We start from the raw sequence: 23,146 nt of genomic DNA, 5'->3' as shown, positions 1-23,146 counted from the left end.
ACACGGTCACTTGTTTTGTAAGCGTGGTAAGTGGATGGGGAAAGGTCATTTTACCTGAGTTATATATCGTTTTAACATGTGCCGGTGAAGATTATGTTGAATATTTTTATGCGCTTTACTAATATATTCCAAATCTAGTATAGAATGGTTACGTGCTAGAGTTGTTTGTAAAAAGCAAAATCATCTCCGTACTGGCTAGGAGGGCCTTGGAGGGTTGGAAGGTAACCTCGGCCCGTAGCGGGGGTAGAGCGGTTAGCTCTACGCCCGGCTGCTTTTGCCCCCATGATTTAACCTGGTACTGATTTTGGTGTAGGCTGAATGAACCTCAGGGAATGAAAATCTCGTTTCTTTATCTACAGGGCTCTCATACTGCGTTTCAGCAAATAAAATTGAGTTCACGGTTAGTCAGCAGTCCGTGCAACACTAGGCAACTTCTCCAACTTTGCGTTGTTGCGGGTAGCCGCTTCATGCGTTACTATGAAAGCTCCTACAACGGAGAAGATCGACCACCCGTTCTACTGCTATATATTTACAGTGCGAGGGAACACAGTGAAAACAGCAACATTGTGTGCAGAATAGAGAGGGAAATATTTTGTACATTTGTTGATGGAACATCCGGCACGTGTACCATGTTTTTGTTTCTTTAAGCTAAAATCGAAGTACACACTCGTTATAAGGCCATTACGAGAAGATTTTATTGGCGAATAATAATGAGTACAGTATGTAAGCAGTACAATATTTGGATGTTACATGGAAGCGATAACTATGAGGAGATTAGTGATACGTTTCGACAGGCTATGGAATTCAGTACATCAGCACACAGACAAGGGAAACGTTTCAGTAGTCTGTTGTGGTTCTCACGTAGTTAATACCAGAAGGCATCTTGACTTTCTCCACTCCTTTGGGGAAGAGCTTGGGAAGGTCCTCGTCCTTAACATGGGGTAGGATCATCACCTTGGTGCCAGGCTGAAAAAAAATTAAAATAAATAAATAAATAAATAAATAAATAAATAAATAAATAAATAAATAAATAAATAAATAAATAAATAAATAAATAAATAAATAAATAAATAAATAAATAAATAAATACATAAATACATAAATAAATAAATAAATAAATAAATAAATAAATAAATAAATAAATGCCGAATGGACTAATATCCGCCCTTTAAAAAAATCCGACTACCTCTGCCGAGTCTGAACACGCGATAATGGGATCTGAACGCCCACACTCAACCACTGATCCACTGCCATCGTAATAAGCATTCTTCAAGAATCTTTTTTTTTTTTTTGCTAGGGGCTTTACGTCACACCGACACAGATAGGTCTTATGGCGACGATGGGATAGGAAAGGCCTAGGAGTTGGAAGGAAGCGGCCGTGGCCTTAATTAAGGTACATTTGCCTTGTGTGAAAATGGGAAACCACGGAAAACCATTTTCAGGGCTGCGGATAGTGGGATTCGAACCTACTATCTCCCGGATGCAAGCTCACAGCCGCGCCTCTACGCGCACGGCCAACTCGCCCGGTCTCTTCAAGAATCAAAATAATCATCAAAACGATGTTTCTAGAGATAAAGTAACGTGACTTTTGGTCTTACATGGGGATGTCGATCAGACATCTTAATTCCACGTAGTGATATGTGCATAGCACACATAGGGCCCCAAACTAGACCTAGCATTGACGAGTTACTTGAGTTGGACCCCAATTTTTTAAGATCTCAACTTCGATCTGACTTGATTAACCATTTTTCAGTTCCGAAACTTTCGTTGATGGCTAGAACGCATCTCAAACCATTCTCTCTTAATTTGACTGATGATTCATTTTCAAGATTACTAACGTCCAAATCAACAACACATGACTGAAGGGTCTTTGATATTCTTGAACCAAGATACTCGCCTTTTACCAGCGCCTCGGTACCCTTCACTTTTGTCTTTCGGAATATGCTGTCATATATTTTTTTTTATCACCACACAACCCTTGTCACATATATATTTTATGTAATGTTTCCTGTATTTGATGTTTGTCAGTAGCTCCTTTTAGTGGTTTACTCCCTACAACACTATTTCTTTATTCGACACGTGTTGTATCCAGGAAATTCTGAGTATTCCGCTATGTAATCCATCACCGTATGAAACCATAGTTCTTGAGGTATCAGGTATATTATAGTGGAAGGGTCACGTACTCCAAGAAAATGGAAGACTCCCTTTAGTTTGCAAAATTCGGAAAAGAGAGCTCTGGCTGTATCGGATTCGGCTTGGACTTTCATGTGTGCCAACTTCTTCTTTTAAAGTTGTGAGCATCTGAGAGGAATTAGAGACAAAACTGAGATTCAGGACAGCCACTGATGTAGCTCCCCAATTCCGATCAAAGAACACGATTTAAAAACTCACAGTTGACGGGTAGTTAAGCATATACTCAGGTCAGTTTAGGAGCGTGGTCGATATTTTACCAGAAATTCAATACCTTTCCCCAAATATTATACGACTTTGCCTGCTTTCTCTGCTTTTTTCTGTACGTTCCAATCCCTGTGTACTCACACTGATCAGAAATTATTGGTATCAGAACAATAAATTTCAGTTCAACTCATCTGTTAAGCAAGTAACTTACCGTCCAGTTGGCTGGGGTTGCGACCACCTTAAGTCTGGATGTAAGCTGGAGAGAGTCAATTACTCTCAGAATTTCACTGCAAAGAGAGAAAAGAAAAAAATCTCATTAAATATGAAATAATGTCGAACATATGAGATTATTCTTTCCATAATTAACTACGTTCCCTCAAGAAACTTTCTATGTAATGGTTAAATGAATTGTTGTGTAATGTGCTTGTATTTCCATTTAATGCACGCTAGCTACAGTAAAGGGCTTCCCAGTCCTATTGTAGACAATAAATACATTCAATTCAATTCTCTCTAGTCGTTTCCCTAATTCAGAGGACTGTGATCTTCTTGCCATTACGGTTATGTGCATTTGCTCCTTATCTATTGGTAAGCCACAGTCGTATTTTTTAGCAAATTAGATCGTGCTGACGTCCGATGGTTCAAGTGTTCTAACTTTCGGGCCGATAGAATGAGTGGCCTGTCGCCTATGAAAAGCCCAGCTGATCAACCTATGGCTTGAATTTGAATGGCCCTAATTTGGCCATATTGAATATTTGAGAAATGAAGTATTATCAACTTATTTCTATTAAGAAATACCTCAAATTATTATGTAAACACATTATGTAAGTATCTCTTTAACCTTTGCTAATGATATTTATTACATATATAACTTCAGTGAAAGTATAACTTACTCGACATTTCTGCCGGTGGAAGCGGGGTAGACCATGGACAGCTTGAGCTTGTGGTCCGGGCTGATGATGTAGAGAGCGCGAACTGTCATGGCTTCAGATTCCTTGTCCTTACTCTCCTCATCGATCATGTCGAGCTTCACCGCCAACTCTCGTTTCTCGTCTGCGACGATGGGGTAGGGGAACTCCCCGGGGATGTCCAGGCAGTATGATTTGATGTCCTATTGAGCAAAATGGAAATTTCAGCATATTGAATCATATAATGAAAACGATCAGTTTGGTTCTGAAAAGAAATGCTTTATATTTTGAACTACTAGAATGAACGTCTCCTTATAGTGAGCTACCCTTCCATTAGACTATGGACCAGTGGCATACGCTGGGATCAAAACATGGGCTACCAGTAGATTGATTGATTGATTGACTGACTGACTGATTGATTGATTGATTGATTGACTGATTGATTGATTGATTGATGTTTGTTTTTTAAAGGGCCTAACAACGAGGTCATCGGCCCCTAATGGTACGAAATGATTCGAAATGAGATGACAAATTAAAAGTCCAAAATCCTCTACTGACCATAATTCAAAGCGTGAGGACGAAGAATGAATGGATGGATGGATTGATATGAAGTTAAAACGATCAGGGGATCCGACCCACAGTGCCTCACAGGCACAGAAGCTGGCACAAAACAATAGTAGTACGGACCAAGGGACTGCTTCTATAGCACGATGCTGAATCGATTGCAATATGCTCGTTCCCGAAACGGGTCCAAAATCCAGGTCATCGGCCCCCGTAATGGTATTTATCGCTATAAAAGTAGAACCATGGTATTTGCCATGTTGCGGTACTAATCAACAGTAGCGTAGTCACGCGGTATTCTATACATTATGGTACGACTCATAAGTAATGAAATTCGCACATGTATTACGGACCTAACATGTGTTTCGCACATTGCGGCGCCCTTGATAGGCAACGCAAACCTATGGTGTTCATCACCTAAGTGTACTAACCACAAGGACTCGTACTATCCCGTGGTGTTCCTCATATAGGAGGTACTAATCATAGGCAAGCCAGAACCACGGGTTCCCTCATCCCATGGTATCGCTCATACAGTGCTACTAATCACAGGTACTGTAAAAGCCGTCGTGCCCACGTTTGCTACTAATCACAAACCTATTTGGTACCCAACATAGTGCTACTACGCGCAAGTAAATGCGACCTATGGTGTTCCCCGCGTGGCGGTACTAATCACAATCGCAAATAGTTTCATGGTTCTAATTTGATCATCCCTTGGTCGCCCCTTTTAGTCACCTCTTACGACAGGCAGAGTATACCGTGCGTGTATTCTTCGTCTGCGTCCCCCACCCACAGGGGGTAGATAAAGAGAAAAAAGAAAAAATGGTATGATCCGTCACTTCGAAAAATGAAGTAACGGACAAAGAAAGGCAAGGCCACGAAGAGCGTGAAAATGAAAGACTCCCTAGGCCTCGAATGCTCTAATACCGTTGGGGTCGGAAAAGAACAAGAGTGGACCAAGGGGGGTCGGACAGTATAGACGAAAGTGAGGAGCCTGGCACAAGTAAGTGGAAGCAATACATTGTCTTCCTTCTTGCTAGTTGCTTTACGTCGCACCGACACAGATAGGTCTTATGGCGACGATGGGATAGGAAAGGCCTAGGAGTTGGAAGGAAGCGGCCGTGGCCTTAATTAAGGTACAGCCCCAGCATTTGCCTGGTGTGAAAATGGGAAACCACGGAAAACCATCTTCAGGGCTGCCGACAGTGGGATTCGAACCCACTATCTCCCGGATGTAAGCTTACAGCCGCGTACCTCTAACCGCACGGCCAACTCGCCCGGTGGAAGCAATACAAGGACTCAGCGAAGGGCCCCGTGGTCGCCAACCTACACTCCCAAGTTGAGAGCCCTTTGGGCCCCGTTTAGTTGCCTCTTACGACAGGCAGGGGATACCGTGGGTGTATTCTTCATCTGCGTCCCCCACCCACAGGGGGTAGTGTTTTTGGTCCGCGAGAGGTATTTTATTTCCCTCAAGTCCGCCGGCAAGCCGATTAGTACTCCCCTATCCGCCACCTGGGACGCGCCACGTGGGAGTATCACCTCTCCCCCTGCTACGCCAGCGTAGTAGGTTCGTGGCTACCAGTAGACATATGTTATCGCTTTCGATAGCTGGTTTAGTGAACGTCAAACCTTAAGCGTTTTGAGGTGCAGCAAATAGCTGACTGACTAGCCTGATGTGTTGTCAAGACTGTTTCACAAGCTAATTCCCTGACCTCTGCTATCGTCAATAATCAACACCTGATCAGTGGAGATGGTAGCCTAAGGTTTAGCAAATTAAAATCCGGCTTTGTGGCTAAATGTATAGAATGCTTGCCTTTGGTCCGATGACCCCGGTTCAATTCTCAGAATCAAACCCCTCGTACTCTTAATACCCCTGGCTTGGGGACTGGGTGTTTATGACATCTTCTCCATTCATTTTATCCTCATTAGTTCACCACTAAGCCTATACAGGTGGAACGCACCATTCTTCTTATTATTATCATTACTATTATTATTATCATTTTGAATTTTACAGCAGTACAAGCGGTCGTACCTATCGTTACGGTTTTATTAGCTTCCTCGGGAGATGAGTGATGATGTCCTACCCATGATCACAAGTTCTATTCCAACCAATAAAAGAGAATAAACCTGAATGATTGCATTTCATTTTAGCAGAATTGCCTACAAAAAGAAAACTATGTTACTCGTATAACAGCAGCCCTGCAGTGTCTTCCTGCGAGGATGCAGAAGTAAACGGGAGTGAAATACCAGCTCTCTATTATCTATTAAGTCAGCAGTAAGAGGTGAGGAAGTATATGATGAGGAACGCAGTTAGCTGTGGCGATCTGACGGAGCGAAGCCTTGCACACCTATTTCAGCGCGATGTGTGGTGAGGGGAGAGGGTCGCAGCGCTTGGACTGCAATATCAGTCTCCGATGCCTTGATCTCAGACATACACGCGACGTTTTTTCTCATTGCTTTCAAGTTTTGTAAATGGAACAATGCGTTAGATGCTTGCATTATAATGTGCTTTAGATTTCCATCGTTCTCATTTGAGGTTTTGGTTTCACCGATAGCCTTGTTAGCCCTTCAGTATAGGCCACATCTGTGGACGGCCCTGAAGATTGTTTCCGTATCTTCCATTTAACACCAGGCTAATGCTGGGGTTGTGCCTTAATTAAGGCCATAGTATCTTCCTTCTTAATCCTTGCCCTTTCCTCTGCCATCGTCGCCATAAGACCTGTCTGTGTAGGTATACATACATATTTTATAGGCATTTTAAAAACCAGAACATTTATTCTTGAATGATCATGTATGTAATTATTGAGCGATAAAAATATGCGTTTTACGAAACGTAAGCCGGCGTAAGTTATACCTCTCCACTTTAGTGTGCAGAAGGTTTGCAAGCAACTGCGGGCTGGTGATCAGTTAAAAGGGCCAGCATGCAGAGAAGCCCGGAATTTCAATCAATCAATCAATCAATCAATCAATCAATCAATCAATCAATCAATCAATCAATCAATCAATCAATCAATCAATCAACACTGATTTGCATTTATAGCAGTCGCCTAGGTGGCAAATTCTCTATATGTTGTTTATTTGGTCTTTTCTTAAATAACTGTAAAGAATTTGGAAATTTATTGAACATCTCCCTTGGTAAATTATTCCAATCCCTAACTCCTCTTCCTATAAACGAATATTTGCCCCAATTTTTCTCTTGAATTCCAACTTTATCTTCATAATGTGATCTTTTCTACTTTTAAAAACATTACTCAAACTTATTCGTCTACTAATGTCATTCCACGCCATCTTTCCACTGAGAGTCCGGAACATACCACTTAGTCGAGTAGCTCGTCCCCTTTCTCCCAAGTCTTCCCAGCCCAAACTTTGCAACACTTTCGCAACGCCAATCTTTTGTAGGAAATCGCCCAGAACAAGTTGAGCTGCTTTTCTTTGGATTTTTTTCCAGTTCTCGAAGCAAGTAATCCTGGTGGGGGTCCCATACACTGGAACCATATTCTAGCTGCGGTCTTACCAGAGACTTATATGCCCTCTCCTTCACATCCGTACTATAATCCCCAAACACCCGCATAAACGCACCATGCTTATAGTAAGAATGGGGCTTATTTGCTTAGGACACGGTGTGATGCGATACGAATGTCTCTGGAAAAGTGCAGCTTAGGGGCTGAAAGATGTGAATTACGAGATCCTTCGGACCTCCAAGAAATACGAGTCCTACACGCTCCTACAATACGCTCATGTTCTTAAAAACCAGAACACCTTGAAATAATAGAGATATTAAGCCCATATTCACAGGACATGTGCATTAGTATGTTCTGAAGAAATGATTAGCATTTAGACCATGTCGGCCCTCAGGTTCAATGTCCATATGGGTATCACCATCACCGACTCGTAAATTTTCCTGCGGCTTAAGTTGCCGCTATAAACCTAAGATAATGGATCAGTGTGACATGAGCAAATGTGCAGGATACCTCGCAGACGCTTGCGAGAACCGTACCGTCAAATGAGTGAGTCTGAAAGAGGGCGCATTATTGGCAATGGAGAACGAGATGCATCCATCCGGCAAATTTCTGCTCGTGTATGACGAAGCGTGTCGGCAGTGCAACGGGTTTGTACACAATGGTTCGGTGATGTTGTTGCTTAAAGGGATCTAACATCTAGGTCATCGGCCCCTAATGGCACGAAATGTAATGACAATTTAAAAGTTGAAAATCACCCACTGACCAGAATAAAAAATGTGATGAAGGATGAATGGATGGATATGAATTTAAACCAATCAGTGGATCCGACCCAGTAACTATCATATTACTGACCGAGGTACTGCTTCTAAAGCACAATCCTGATTCGAGGATGCTTGTTGTCTAAAGGAGTCCAAATTCCAGGTCAACGGCCCATTATAATGGTACTAATCGCTAGTAAAGTAGAACCATGATATTTGTCATGTTGTGGTACAAATCAAAAGTAGCGGAGACTCACGGTGTTCTACACATTATGGTACTATTCACAAATATTGTATGTCGCACAGGTAATGAAGACCTATGTGTTTCACACATAATGGCGCACTCATAGGCAACGCAAACCCATAGTGTTTCTCAGCTAGGTGTACTAATCACGGGAGCGGGTATTCCCGTGGTGTTCCTCATATAGTGGGTACTACTCACAGGCAACGCAGAACCACGGTGTCGCTCATATAGTGGTACTAATCACAGGCAACGCTCAGACCCGTGGCGTTTCTCATAATGGTACTAATGACGTGTACTGGAAACCCACAGTGAACCACTCTCTATTGCTACTTATCACAAACCTATTGTGTACCTAACATAGTGGTACTACTCGCAAGTAAAGACGGCCCATGGTGTTCCCTGCGTGATGGTACTAATCACAAGTAGTTTCATGCTTCTAATACAACCATCCCTAGGTCGCCCCTTTTAGTCGCCTCTTACGACTGGCAGGGGACACCGTGGGTGTATTCTTCATCTGCGTCCCCCACCCACGAGGGGAACAGAATGGTTCACAGAAGGTCGTAGAACACGACTAGATGGGTCAGGTCGCACCACCCAGACTATCCCCGAGAAGATCGACACCTCATCTGAATGGCATTACAAGACAGATCTGCGTCCTCCTCGGCTCTGGTGCAACAGTGGAACAGTTTAACACATCGTACACTATCAGGAGTGATAGTCCGTCACCGTTTATTACGATCTGGGTTACGGGCGCGTCGTCCACTTTTCCGCCTACTTTTGACTGATGTGCATGAACATGCTAAATTGCAATGGTGTATGGCACGACGTCACTGGGGACAGGAATGGCAGCAGATAGTGTTTTCGGACGAATCCATGTTCTGTTTGTTGGAAAATGATGGCCGCATTTTTGTTCGCCGCAGACAGGAGGAGACGCATCACATCGACTGCATTCGCACAAGACATACAGCGCCAACTCAAGGTCTTATGGTGTGGGGTGCTATTGGATACAACCACAAATGGCTGCTGGTGCGTGTCCAGGGCACTGTGAGCAGTTTGACCTACGTGAATGACATCCTGCGACCTGTAGCCATACCTTTTCTGCACGACACCTCAGACGCCACATTTCAGCAGGACAATGCGCGACCAGATATTGCTGCACGAACACTTGCCTTCTTGTTGTTACAGGATGTCAGACTGTTGCCCTTGTCCGCCCGATCACCGGACTTGTCGCCAATCGGAAATGTGTGGGATATGGTGAAACGACGGGTGCGGCGCTGTGATTCAATTCCAACCACCAAAGATCAACTGTGGAACCAGGTGAATGCAACATGGATGGCTATATCATTCGCGCCTTATACGCGTCAATGCCATCACGCATGGAACAAGTTATCAGCTCCCATGGAAGACTCAGTGCCTACTAGCCAACAGAACACATGCTGAACCTAGGTGACTGAAATGCTAATCGTTTTTGCAGAACATACTAATGAACATGTACTGTGAATATGAACTTCCTGTCTCTAGTCTTTCAAGGTGTTCTGTTTTTTTTTTATGAACATGAGTGTACATTAGGTAACTAATATAATAATTTCGTGTGGGTATTTCCAGCCGAGCAGCCCTTGTAAGGCAGATCTTCCGACAAGGGTGGGTGGCATCTGCTGTGTATAGGAAACTGCGTGTTATTGTGTTGGCGGATAGAATTTTGTGTAGTGAGTGAGTTGCAGGAATGTTGGGGACAGTACGACTACCGAGTCCCCGAGCCAAGAGGATTAACCAATTTAAGGTTAAAATCTCTGACTCGGTCGGGAATCGAACCGGGGGAGCTCTGTGATCCGAATAACACTATGCTGCCTATTCAGCCAAGGAGCCGGACAGCTAATTAATGTTTCAAATTAATGTTACTGGCTTTACGTCCCGCTAACTACTTTTACGGTTTTCGGAGACGCCGAGGTTCCCGAATTTATTACCGCAGGATTTCTTTTTGGTGCTAATAAATCTACTGACTCGAGGCTGATGTATTTGAGCACCTTCAAACCACCGGACTGAGCCAAGGTCGAACCTGCCAAGTTGGGGTCAGAAAGCCAGCGCCTCAACAGTCTGAGCCACTCAGCCTGTCAATTAATATTTCGACCTTCCTGTAAATACCGCCCCTTTCCGTCATACCTAACAAAACAAAACAGATCAAATATGATCTATTGAAAAATGAAATGTCGTATGGCTTTTAGTGCCGGGATATCCCAGGACGGGTTCGGCTCGTCAGGTGCAGGTCTTTCTATTTGACTCCCGTAGGCGACCTGCGCGTCGTGATGAGGATGAAATGATGATGAAGACAACACATACACCCAGCCCCCGTGCCATTGGAATTAACCAATTAAGGTTAAAATCCCAGACCCGGCCGGGAATCGAACCCGGGACCCTCTGAACCAAAGGCCAGTACGCTGACCGTTCAGCCAACGAGTCGGACATATCTATTAATTAGTCAGAAGCTCAAATATTAAAATTCTGGTAAATCGAATCAGCCAAGATAAACAGATGCACAAATGTAGATACTGCAATCCTCCCAAAATGATCCACATAATAAAGAGAACCTCATTTCCAGTCAATATAAACAAGAGACATGTAATACTCTTGAATTTTATGTAAATGATTCGAGTCTCGATAATTTACAAAAGTGAATGTCAACAATACTTGAGTGTGTACCTGTACGGGTGGAGGCTGGATGATAATTCAGTTGCTTTTATAAATGTTTATGGATTTCAAGCAACAACCATCTCAAATGTGCCATACTGAAAAACCAGCTGGATTATTATATAATGACTGTTGCGTTTAGCCATAACAAAGGAACATCTTAGCTTCAATCTCTTCATTATTATTATTATTATTATTATTATTATTATTATTATTATTAAAGCGTCTTTATTGTGGCGAAGTTAGGGCTCCCGGCCCTTTCTTACACTTAACCACTTCATGTATATACAATGTATATTTTACATAAAATTTAAACATATGAAATCTTTACAACCTAAAGTATAACTAAAGCAACTAAAGTATCACTAACTAAACTAAGGTGAGTAAAGTATAACTAAATTATATACAGGAACACATTGCAATAAACAACCATATTCACTCTCATTCATGCATCCCATTCACACTCAAGAAAGACTGGAAGTGCTTAAAAGATGACGCTGGCAAAGGATTTTAAATTTTGTCTTAGATTTAGCTTCCCTGATGTCATTGGGGAGTTCATTCCACCAGCTCGTGGCGGTGATAGTGAACGATCTGTTGTAGGTTGCGGTTCGATGCACAGGAATTTCTAGCGTACAGCCTGACCGGGTATTGAACAGGTGCAGGGAACTAAGGTAGCGAAATCTGGTGGATAAGTAAGGAGGAGTGTTTTCAGAAAGCACTTGATACACCAAAGTAGTTGCGTGGAGTCTACGTCTGTCATTCAGTCGTAACCAAGATAATTGTGTATAGAATGGGGATACATGGGCGTATGGTTATCTGTGGTATTACTGCTTTGAACACAATAAGCATTCATTTTTATTTTTGTTTTTCATCCTATTTTTAGACACTATTTAGCAAGACATTTTGATGTTCTTAACCTGTCCGTGTGTTTAATTTTTAATTTAACTGTCCTTGTACTTTATTTATTGTGACTTTGAAATAACACCAAAGAAATTATTTACGTTTTAATCCGTGTTAGACACAAAACAGTAATTATTTTGTTTTTTAAATTTATCAGTCTCTTTTATTTTTGTTTAAATGTTATTAATTTTATCTTGTACTGTTGACGTTAGCACAAGATGTTCCATACAAGGACCAAGACACATCCTAATTTAAATTATATTGATTATATTTACAACTAAATTAGTTGTACAGTATTCAACAGGTGGATGTTTATTTAAACAAAATTTCCTTATGGAAATACTTTGTTTTCGGTTATTGATCACTCTCAAATATGAACCAATATGTCGGAATCTGATCCATCGATTCTGAGTACAGAATATCTGCCTGAAAATTAAACTCACCGCCACCCAGTTTTTGTGGTCCTGCAGCTTGTCACAAGACAGAGCCAGTAGCTTGACGTTCCTCTTGGCGAACTCATGTTGGTGTACAGCAATACGACCCAGTTCTGTGGTACACACTGGGGTGAAGTCTGCTGGGTGAGAGAACAGGACACACCATCTGCAACAGAACAGGAAACATTATCATCCGCTGGAAAATTATAGTGATGACTGGATAAGAAGAACATGTTACTGCTGTTGTTCATTTCAAGGGACAAGACAATAGCAGCAGTCACATCTCCCACCATAAATACCCTACAAGGGTAAACTCTCATTACAATTTTTAACTTTTTGATAATTCTTTCTCTATGGCATTCATCATATTTCCCAGTGTACTCATTTGTGTTTTAAGTTTGATTTTATTCTTTTTGTTTTGCTTTCGATTACCGTGTGAATTCGTTCTGCATTTTTAATTTCTTTTAAATTACCGGTATAAGTTTTATCATATACAATATAGTGTTACTATGAATGTTTATTTATTTTTCCGTTCTATTAATTTTTTATTTCATATGGTATAGCTAATGGATAGTTAATAATAAGAAGGTACCGAATTGAGTGTAAAAACCGTGTACTTTCCTGTAAATGAATAACCGAGCAAGCTGCCCCGCGGTTTGGGTCACGTAGCTATCAGCTTGCATTCGGGAAATAGTGGGTTCGAACCCCACTGTTGGTAACCCAGAAGATAGTTTTCCGTGGTTTCCCATTTTCACACCAAGCAAATGCTGTGGCTGTAAATTAAGGCCACAGCTGCTTCCTTCCCACTCCCAGCCCTTTCCTATGTCATCGTCGCCATAAAACCTACCTGCGTCGGTGCGACGCAAAAGAAAATAAGTAAATAAATAAATAAATAAATAAATAAATAAATAAATAAATAAATAAATAAATAAATAAATAAATAAATAAATAAATAAATAAATAAATAAATCCCCTAAAGATTTATCGTAAACTTTTTTTTTTTTTGCTATTTGCTTTACGTCGCACCGACACAGATAAGTCTTATGGCGACGATGGGATGGGAAAGGCCTAGGAAGTGGAAGGAAGCGGCCGTGGCCTTAATTAAGGTACAGCCCCGGCATTTGCTTGGTGTGAAAATGGGAAACCACGGAAAACCATCTTCAGGGCTGCCGACAGTGGGGCTCGAACCCACGATCTCCCGATTACTGGATACTGGCCGCACTTAAGCGACTGCAGCTATCGAACTCGGTAGATCGTAAACTATTAGAATTTATATTATGGTACCTTGGTTTATTCAATGTACAATGTCGAATTAAACAGGGAGTAAGTTCTAGAGCATACTGAGTTACAACTATCCTGTACTTTGTGAAAATGATCAAGCTACAACTATCCTAGTGCCACGTTACTTATAGTAAATGTGTATTCCGTATTTAATGCTTTTATATCAAGTCGTAGAAGATATTTTGGTTGTTCTTGTTAGGTAAGTACCGTAACCATATTAGCTTATTCTCAAAAGCACGTTTGTAGATGTACAATGAGTGGCCAAGAGTCATGGGAGGACACGAATGTGATGTTAATAACGAGTTGCTTCTCCACAAGCCCTTTAAACGGCAGCAATACAGCGTGGCATAGACTCTACAAATTGCTGGAATCGTTCTGGGAAGATCTGGACCCACGCATCTTGTACTGCTACCCACAATTGATCTTGTGTAGTTGGTGCGGGGTTCATGGAGCGTACACCAGCATCGACAGCATCGCATAAATGCTCGTTTGGATTAAGATCGGGGAATCTGGAGGGCCAACCCATGATCGTAACTTCACAGAAGTGCCTCTCCAACCATCTGCGTGCCACCACAGAGCGGTGACATGGCAACTTGTCCTGCTTAAACATGGCATATCCATCAGGGTACTCTAGGGCCAGAAAGGGATGCAGATGGTTTGAAAGAATGTCCAAAAACGTGCACCTGTCAGCGCTCCCTGCAGCTGGACAATAGGGCCTCATTGCGACCATATGAACGCTGCCCAGAACAGAACTGAGCCACTTCCCGCCTGGACACAGCCTTGTTGACACGCAGGATCCCTAGCTTCACGGGGCTTACGCCACACTCTCAGATCGATACAGCTGGAACCGGGATTCATCGGACCATACCACACGCCGCCACTGTTCCATGGTCCATTGTTGATGTTCGTGGGTCCATGCACGTCGTTGAGCTCTGTGTCGAGGTGTCAACAAAGAGACACAAGTTGGTCGTCGGCTGATAAAGCCTATGCGGTGCAGCCCTGGTAGAAATGGGTTCCTGACTCCCAACATTCTACTGGGCGGCGATCTGACTCATAGTAGTCCGTAGAGCGCCCATATGATTCTGCGGAGGCGACGTGATGTCCGTTCGTTAAACGCCTGTGATCTTCACGTGCGGCGATTTACGCGGGTGGTAACATTATCTATGCGATATTGAAGATCCTCCCTCGACACTGTTGACCTCGGAAATCCGAATTCGCATGTAATCTCCGCAATGATAAGACCCATCATAATGATGTTCACATAGTGATACTAATCACACGTTATTTAGACTCATGGTGTTCCTCACATAGTGGTACTATTCGCAGGTAATGTAGACCATGGTGTTCTGCACAAGGTGATACTAATCACAGGCAACGCCCAGACCCATGGTGTTCCTCACATAATGGTACTATGCACAGGTAACGCAGTCGGTCAACTCGGGACGTCTTGGCATCTACACGGCACTGGTGTCTGTGACAGACTGCTCAGCTACGCCGCAGCTAGCCGCAACGCTCAGGGGCCATACACGGCACATTTTTTAATGGGACACCCCTTACAGTCCATCCATCCATGGTAGTTATCAGGCCTGGGATTTCTATGTAAATACAAATTTGTTTCAATTAGCTACAGTTAAAAGTTTCTTATATCTTTACGAATTAGGATATTTGGAGTCATTTAAAATATATTTGTCCATATTTCCAGTTTTGGTACATATTTCTACATATTTGCGAAAAAAAATCGCACATGTACACCCATGTTCATAAAAAATAAAACACCTTGAAAACTAGGCATAGACAGTACATAGTCACAGGACATGTTCATTAGTATGTTCTGCAGAAACGATTAGCATTTCAGTCACCTAGGTTCAGCATGTGTCCTGTTGCCTAGTAGGCACTGGGTCCTCCATGGGCACTGATAACTTGTTCCATGTGTGATGGCATCGACGCTTATAAGGCGCGAATGATATAGCCATCCATGCTGCATTCATCTAGTTCCACAGTTCATATTTGGTGGCTGATCTTGAGTCACAGCGCCGCACCCGTCGTTTCACCATAAACCTCACATTTTCGATTGGCGACAAGTCCGGTGATCGGGTGGGCCAGGGCAACAGTCTGACATCCTGTGACAACAAGAAGGAACATGTGGTCGCGCATCGTCCTGCTGAAATATGGCGTTTGAGATACGGCCTTGAGTTATCGTTGTATGTCTTGTGCGAATGCAGTCAATGTGATGACTCCCCCACCCTGTCTGTGGCAAACCAAAATGCGGCCATCATTTTCGAATAAACAGAACCTGGATTCGTCTGAAAACATTATCTGCTGCCACCCCTAGCCCCAGTGACGTCGTTCCATACACCATTGCGGTCTAGCATGTGTATACACATTAGTCAAAGGTAGGCGGAGTAGTGGACGACGCGTCGGTAACCCAGACCGTAATAAACGGCGACGGACTGTCACTCCTGATAGTGTACGATGTGTTACACTGTTACACTGTTGTGCCAGAGCCAAGGAGGATGCAGATCTGCCCTGCAATGCCACTCGGATGAGGTGTCGAGCTTCTCGGGGGGTGGTCTATGTGGTGCGACGAGACCCATCTCGTCGTGTTCTACGGCCTTCTGTGAACCAATCTGTACACACCCGTTGCACTTCCGACACACGGCGTCCCACATGAATAGCAATTTCCCGGATGGATGCATCACGTTCTCTCATGGCAATAATGCGCCCTCATTCAAACTCACTCTTTTGAGGGTACGGTTCTCGCATATGTCTGCGAGCCATCCCACACGTCTGCTCAAGTTACATTGATCCATTACCTTCGGTTTATAGCGACAACGAGATCCGCAGGCGCATTTTACCAGTGGTGGTGGTGCACCGAGATATCGATGTGGACCTTGAACCTGAGAGCCAACATGGTTCAAATCGTTTCTTCAGAACATACTATTGCACATGTACTGTGAATATGAACTTCCTATCTCTAGTCTTTCAAGATGTTCTGTTTTTTTGTGAATATGACTGTATTTAAATAATTTAACGTTTATTTTAAATTTCTTCCATATGCTATGGTTTCAAAGTTATTCTTCCCAGAAAATGATTAAAAATTTATTTTACTAGACATCAGTAATTCGAATCCGGAATCTGGTATTTCTATGGAATATGGAAAGAAAGTTCTGTTCTTTGCACATTTCTTCCTTCTTGCTGGCTTTGGCGTTGTCACTCAATCCACTGTGACCCATATCCAAAAGGTTAAAAACTCTTGTTCTGTGACGTTAATTTAAATTCTTACTTTTGTGACTTTCATGCTTAAGCAATACGTTTTTAACTGTATAAATATAAAAATTTGATATAGTGTCGATATTCTTTACATTACTTTTCACCATTCAATCCATATTTCACTCCATGTGTTGGCATTTTTTAACTCGTATAGATGTAAGTATTTAGCCATTTTTATTACTTGTAAATCCTAGTCCTGGTCTTTATATTCCTAGATCATCAGACATGAACTGAGAAAATTAGCTACTGTATTTGTCATGAGTTTAATCTCATCTTGAAGTACAATTTAATTTCTTTGTACGTCTATCTGCCTGGTAATCAACATACACAGTTGAAAAAAAATAGGGGATCATGTTTTTGAACGTATGCCATGCTCCAAGGAAACAATACCTCATACCCAGGTATATTACCAATTAAACCTTTATTCTTTACCGTTGAAGTATACAAAGAACGTCGGTGGTTTCGCGTTCATTTTCAGAATACAAATGGAAATGTCCAAATAGGGGCTAAAACAAAGTTATAACAGTCCTCCATGAGCATTTACCACAGCTTGGCACCTACTCCGTATAAGTCGACGGAGGTCCCGAATCGGTCGCCTTCCTGGACAATATTTGGCATGTACTGCTCACCACGGTGTCTCCATACACATTGACGTCCATCACGCTGTGTCAGGGGAAATCTGGAATCGTCTGTGAACAACACAGGTCTCCATTGGCGAAGTTGCCAGTTGACGAGGGTACGGGCAAACAGAAGGCGAGCCGCACGATGTTGCTGCGTTAAACGAGGCATTCGAACAGGACGTCTGGGCCATAAGGACACTTCTCTTAACCTGTTCCTTATTGTCTGGTCAGACACAGTGACTCCAGTGACCCTCCTGCGATCTTGTTGCAGTTCTCTGGCAGTTCCTGAACGACGCCGCAACGCACAGATGGTCAGATATCGGTCATCATGTGGGATTGCCATGCGTCCACGACCTTGTCCGACCCTCCTTGTGAACTGGCCTATATCACTGTAGCGATTCCACAAGCGTTGAATAACTGACGGAGAGACATTGAGATCCACAGCAACACGACGAAAAGTCCATCCTTCCTGGATCTTTTTTTTTCTGCTAGTTGCTTTACGTCGCACCGACATGGATAGGTCTTATGGCGACGATGGGACAGGGAAGGTCTAGGAGTGGGAAGGAAGCGGCCGTGGCCTTAATTAAGGTACAGCCCCAGCATTTGCCTCGTGTGAAAATGGGAAACTACGGAAAACCATCTTCAGGGTTGCCGACAGTGGGTTCGAACCCACTATCTCCCGAATACTGGATACTGGCCGCACTTAAGCGACTGCAGCTATCGAGCTCGGTCCTTCCTGGATCAAAGTGACGGCTCTTGTGACTTGAACCTCATTAAGATGTCTCATGGGATGTGCTGGTTTACGTACAACGTGCTCAAATGACCGCAGTAGTCTGTGTACTTCACAACGACACACGGACGCACCGCTATTCACTTTGTTTCGAGCGGTCACCTGACAGTTTAATGCACGGCTACGCCTACAGATGGAGTATAACTTGATTTGACATAGGCCCTACCCTGAGTACCTAAGGTCTCAAGGTATGCTGTACGACTATTGGATCCGCATCTACCAAATTAACGTTCACATACCAGACGTTACAAAACATGTTCCCCTAATTTTTTTGAACTGTGTATAATCAATTTTCACCCGGTCACTCAGCGTGAGCCGCTGTTGGCAACAGTCACATAAAATTCTTCACTTACGTATGGAACACGATATCATGGGTGTAGTTTTTCAAGTTAATTTTTTGTTAATTTGTTTCATATAGAGATAAGAAGACGTCACTCAAGTAAAGATTTAGGGGTCAGTCGGCAAGCAGTCCAAGCCGAGAGTTAATGATCCCTTGCTGATATCCGTGAACTTGTTTCAGATTACAGGCTCGAGATACAGTATGTTAGTCATTAGCCCACTGAATCTAGAGTAATTCCTTGCCCGTCGTTATCCAAAATCTGGAAATGAAAAACTGGGAGATTACCATACTGTAAAGTTTCAAAACTGGAAGAATTCGTATCCTGTGGTTTATTTCAGATAATTTTCACTGGTCTGGATGTTTTTTAGAAAATCCGCTTTAGAGGCAATGCTGCAATTTTACATTTTCAACTTACTTTGCTTGTCCGTCCACTGGAAATTTAGAAGAGAAAATATTCTCTCTACAGCTGCGTTATGTGCAAGTATGGCAAAATAGTACTGTACCACTCTTAATTCAACCCGACAAATACTTCACATCACAGCCTGCAATATCACATCGGCCATCTGTTCTTTAACGGCCTTTTCGTTAATAGCCTCAAGTCATGGCTATCAATCAATATTTTTTATTTTTTTAGAACTTGCTTTACTTCGCACCGACACAAACAGGTCTTATGGTGAGGATGGGATAGGAAAGGCTTAAGGGTGGGAAGGAAACGACCGTGGCCTTAGTTAAGGTTCAGCCCCAGCATTTGCCTAGTGTGAGAATAGGAAACCACGGGAAACCATCTTCAGAGCTGCCGACAGTGGGGTTCGAACCCACTATCTCCCGAATGCATACTGATAGCTACGCGAGCCTTCAATCAATACTTGACATCACAGCCTACACGGATCCTAGATAACATTACTTCATATCACAGCCTGAAAAATCATATTGACTACCTGTACTCTAACACCCCACTTTGATAATGTGTCTCTCAGACATGGCCATCAACCATTACTTCACCTTACAGCTTGCACTGTTTATTCATTCATTCATTCATTCATTCATTCATTCATTCATTCATTCATTCATTCATTCATTCATTCATTCATTCATTCATTTCCGTGTCTGGTCATCATTTCCAAACAAACTGCAGTTGCGATGGCTTTGTTGTTTCCTCTAAAAACATCTTGTGATGTGCATGGGTTGTCCAGGAGGGGACAGATAAGTAGGTGGCTGGGGTCTTGTTCAACACCACATTCACACGAGGTGTCTGCGTTTGATGGAAGGACCCTCCCATTTCTTCAGGTTGGTCTTGTATCGAGGGACGCCCACTCTTAAGGGTAAGGCAGGTTGGCGCCAGGAGCTAGTTTTTCTTTTGGTGATATGTCTTGTAGGCAATGAGCTCCTCAGTCTGTTAAGAAGAGTTATCTCTGGTGTTCCCTCCAGCGGTAGAGTCCTAGCAAGGAAACTTGCACGATTGCTAGGTAACATCACTTCATATCACAGCCTGCAAAATCGCATCGACCATCTCTACTCTAACGCCCCTCTTTGATGGCCATCATTAATATTTCACATCACAGCTTGCATGGTTGCTGGGTAACATCACTTCACATCACAGCCTGCACGGTTGTTAGGTAACATCACTTCACATCACAGCCTGGGAGATCATATCGACCATATGTACTCTAACGCCCTGTTTGGTAATAATGTATGTATTATTAATATTAGTCACGGTCATCATTAAAAAAAGAAAACTGGATGGCGCCTTCTTTGTTGCCACTTTTAAACTGAGTTTAACAAAGACTCGCTAGAGGGCAGACATGATAGCAAATATACTCAAATGTATCTAAATAAAACAGAACAGAATACAAAGTTTACAGAATTACTTAGAAGGCTAGATGGCCATGGGTAGCGGTGTTCCCACGTATTGACTGCTAAGATCAAATTATAAATATATTAAACAATATGATGGTAGGAAAAAAAACGGGGGTTGAGGGAAGGGTCTCAAAAAAAGGGCGGTCCCCGGTATAAGCGGGTAATATGGTAACCCTATTCCTACCAGAACTCGCTTCAAATCATCCATCCATTAGCATGAAGTCCTAAGGAAGTGCAATTGTCAAAAATGCTCCCGGAAGTTCCAGTTATTTCCTTCATTTCAACATAATGATGATGATGTTTGATATTTAAAGGGCCCTAATATCTACGTCATCGGCCCCTACTGGTACGTGATGTCCCCTGTGGGTGGGGGACGCAGGCGAAGAATACACCCAGGGTATCCCCTGCCAGTCGTAAGAGGCGACGAAAAGGGGCCCCAGGATCTCTCAACTTGGGAGCGTGGTTTGGCGAACACGGAGCCCTTAGGTGAGTCCTGGCATTGCTTCCACTTACTTGTGCCAGGCTCCTCACTTTCATATATCCTGTACGACCTCCCTTGGTCAACTCTTGTTCTTTTCCGACCCCGACGCTACTGGTTACCGCGGGCTAGGGAGTCTTTCATTTTCACGCCCTTCGTGGTCCTTGTCTTCCTTCGTCCGTTACTTCATTTTTCGAAGTGACGGCTCCCTCCTTTTTCTTTCTATATACCCCCCTGTGGTTGGGGGGCGCAGCCGAAGAATACACCTACGGTAGCTCCTGCCTGTCGTAAGATGCGACTTAGAAGGGCGACCAAGGGATGGTCGAATTAGAACCATGGGACTACTCGTAATTAGTACTACCACGCGGGGAACACCATGGGTCGCTTTTACTTGCGCGTAGTACTACTATGATAGGTACAAAATACGTTTGTGGTTAGTACCAACAGAGTGCGCTTTCGGCTTTTACAGTACCTGTGATTAGTACCACTATATGAGCGACACCATGGGTGAGCAACACCATGGTTCTGGCTTGGCTATGATTAGTAACCACTATATGAGGAACACCACGGGATAGCACGAGTCCCTGCCATATTTCCCTGTAGCTACCTCCGCAGACCTACACGAGGGGAAGGTTCTAATTTTTAACTATGTAACCTCCTGTTTTCTAAAATGTAAACTTCCTTTCGGCTAATGTAAAATTTCATAAAGTCTTCAACTGTAAATCGTGGATAGAGAGTGAGTTACCCTCTCGAGTTCCCCTTCAATTTATCTTGAAGTGACTACGATTTTGTAACCGTTTCTCTCCTGTAAATTTCCAAGTAACTTGGGATTAGCCTCTGCATCATCGGGCCGAGAGCCCAATTAGGATTTTATATTTAATTTTCTAGGAGTGCAAGTGTACGCCTCCATTCATTTTGTGTTCAGGCCAGTAATTTAACCTGTTTTTCTTTTCCACGAAGGCCCAGTAGTTTGGGTACTAGTTACCCCTGTGTACTAAATTGTAAAATTGTAAGTTGGGCCTAGAAAGGCCAGAAATTTGTAAGATTTTTGTAAGAATTTGGGAGCGCAGTCTCCTTGGTTAATGTTGGAGAACATGTAAGCTCTTTTCTGAGATTGCTGTAATATTGAGGGGTGCCTTTGGAAGGCCGAATTTGTAACCTTTGGAGCAAGGTCCTCTTGTTTTGGGAGATTTCTCCTTGTCTATGTAAACGCTAATTGGCGATATTGTAAAGTTGGAAATTAGGAGCTTGAAGCCGAAATCTGTTAAATTCTCCAATTCTTGTTTCAAGTTTGCTATTTGTACCTGTCACCTTGTTATTTCACTCGCTGAAAAGTTTGTTAAGTTTGTGATTTGAAAAGCAAATAACCTTCATATTTAAAGTTGTAAGTTAATCTTTCATATAGTAGATAGACCCATTCCGCCCGCACCTTCTTTCACCTCTCTCTGAATCACGGAAACTCCGTAACAATTATTATTATTATTATTATTATTATTATTATTATAAACATTTTGAATTTTACAGCATTATCAGCGGTCGTACCCATCGTTCACTGGTTTAGTAGTTTCCTCGAGAGGTCAGTGGTGGTTTCCGACCCATGATCACGGGTTCTATTCCAAACAACAAAAGAGAACACTAAACCTGAAAGATTGCATTTCATTTTAGCAGAATTACCTATAAAAAGAAAACTATGTTACTCCTATAATAACAGCCCTGCAGTGTCTTCCTACGAGGATGCAGAAGTAGACGGGAGTGAAATACCAGCTCTCTGTTATCTATTAAGTCAGAAGTATGAGGCGAGGAAGTATATACGATGAAGAACGCAGTTAGTGGCGATCTGACGGAGCGAAGCCTATCACACCTATCCCCCCCGTTCCCGCATCCTTAAGTCAGCAGCAGGCCGCGCGATGTGGGCGAGGGGAGAAGGACGCAGCGCTTGGACTCCAAAATCAGTCTCCGATGCCTTGCTCTTAGAAATACTTGCGACGTTTCTTCTCATTGCTTTCAAGTTTTGTAAATGGAACAATGTGTCAGATGCTTACAATATAATGTGCTCTAGTTTTCCGTCGTTCTCATTTGAGTTGTGGGCTTCACTGATACCCTCGGTAACCCTAAGTATACGCCACTTATTTGAATCCACTATATCCCGAATGCAAATTCACAGCAGA

The 23,146-nt window shown here is 42.8% G+C and overlaps 1 protein-coding gene across 1 annotated transcript in view; it reads right to left on the bottom strand.

Moving 5' to 3' along the window:
- Positions 1–670: 670 nt before the first annotated feature.
- The window catches only part of LOC136871729 (peroxiredoxin-6), a 45,566-nt gene continuing 23,090 nt past the window's right edge, over positions 671–23,146 (bottom strand). The window contains exons 2-5 of the mRNA XM_067145270.2: positions 12,352–12,508; positions 3,288–3,505; positions 2,609–2,684; positions 671–966 (exon numbers count right to left, since the gene is read on the bottom strand). Coding sequence (XP_067001371.1) covers positions 838–966; positions 2,609–2,684; positions 3,288–3,505; positions 12,352–12,508 — 580 coding nt within the window. The 3' untranslated portion in view covers positions 671–837. The remainder of the gene's footprint in view (positions 967–2,608; positions 2,685–3,287; positions 3,506–12,351; positions 12,509–23,146) is intronic.

This window comes from Anabrus simplex, chromosome 4 (assembly GCF_040414725.1).
Source record: "Anabrus simplex isolate iqAnaSimp1 chromosome 4, ASM4041472v1, whole genome shotgun sequence".
Classification (NCBI taxonomy): Eukaryota; Metazoa; Arthropoda; class Insecta; order Orthoptera; family Tettigoniidae; genus Anabrus; species Anabrus simplex.
The sequence above is the reverse complement of the archived record's forward strand: the minus strand, read 5'-3'. Positions and strand labels throughout refer to the sequence as shown.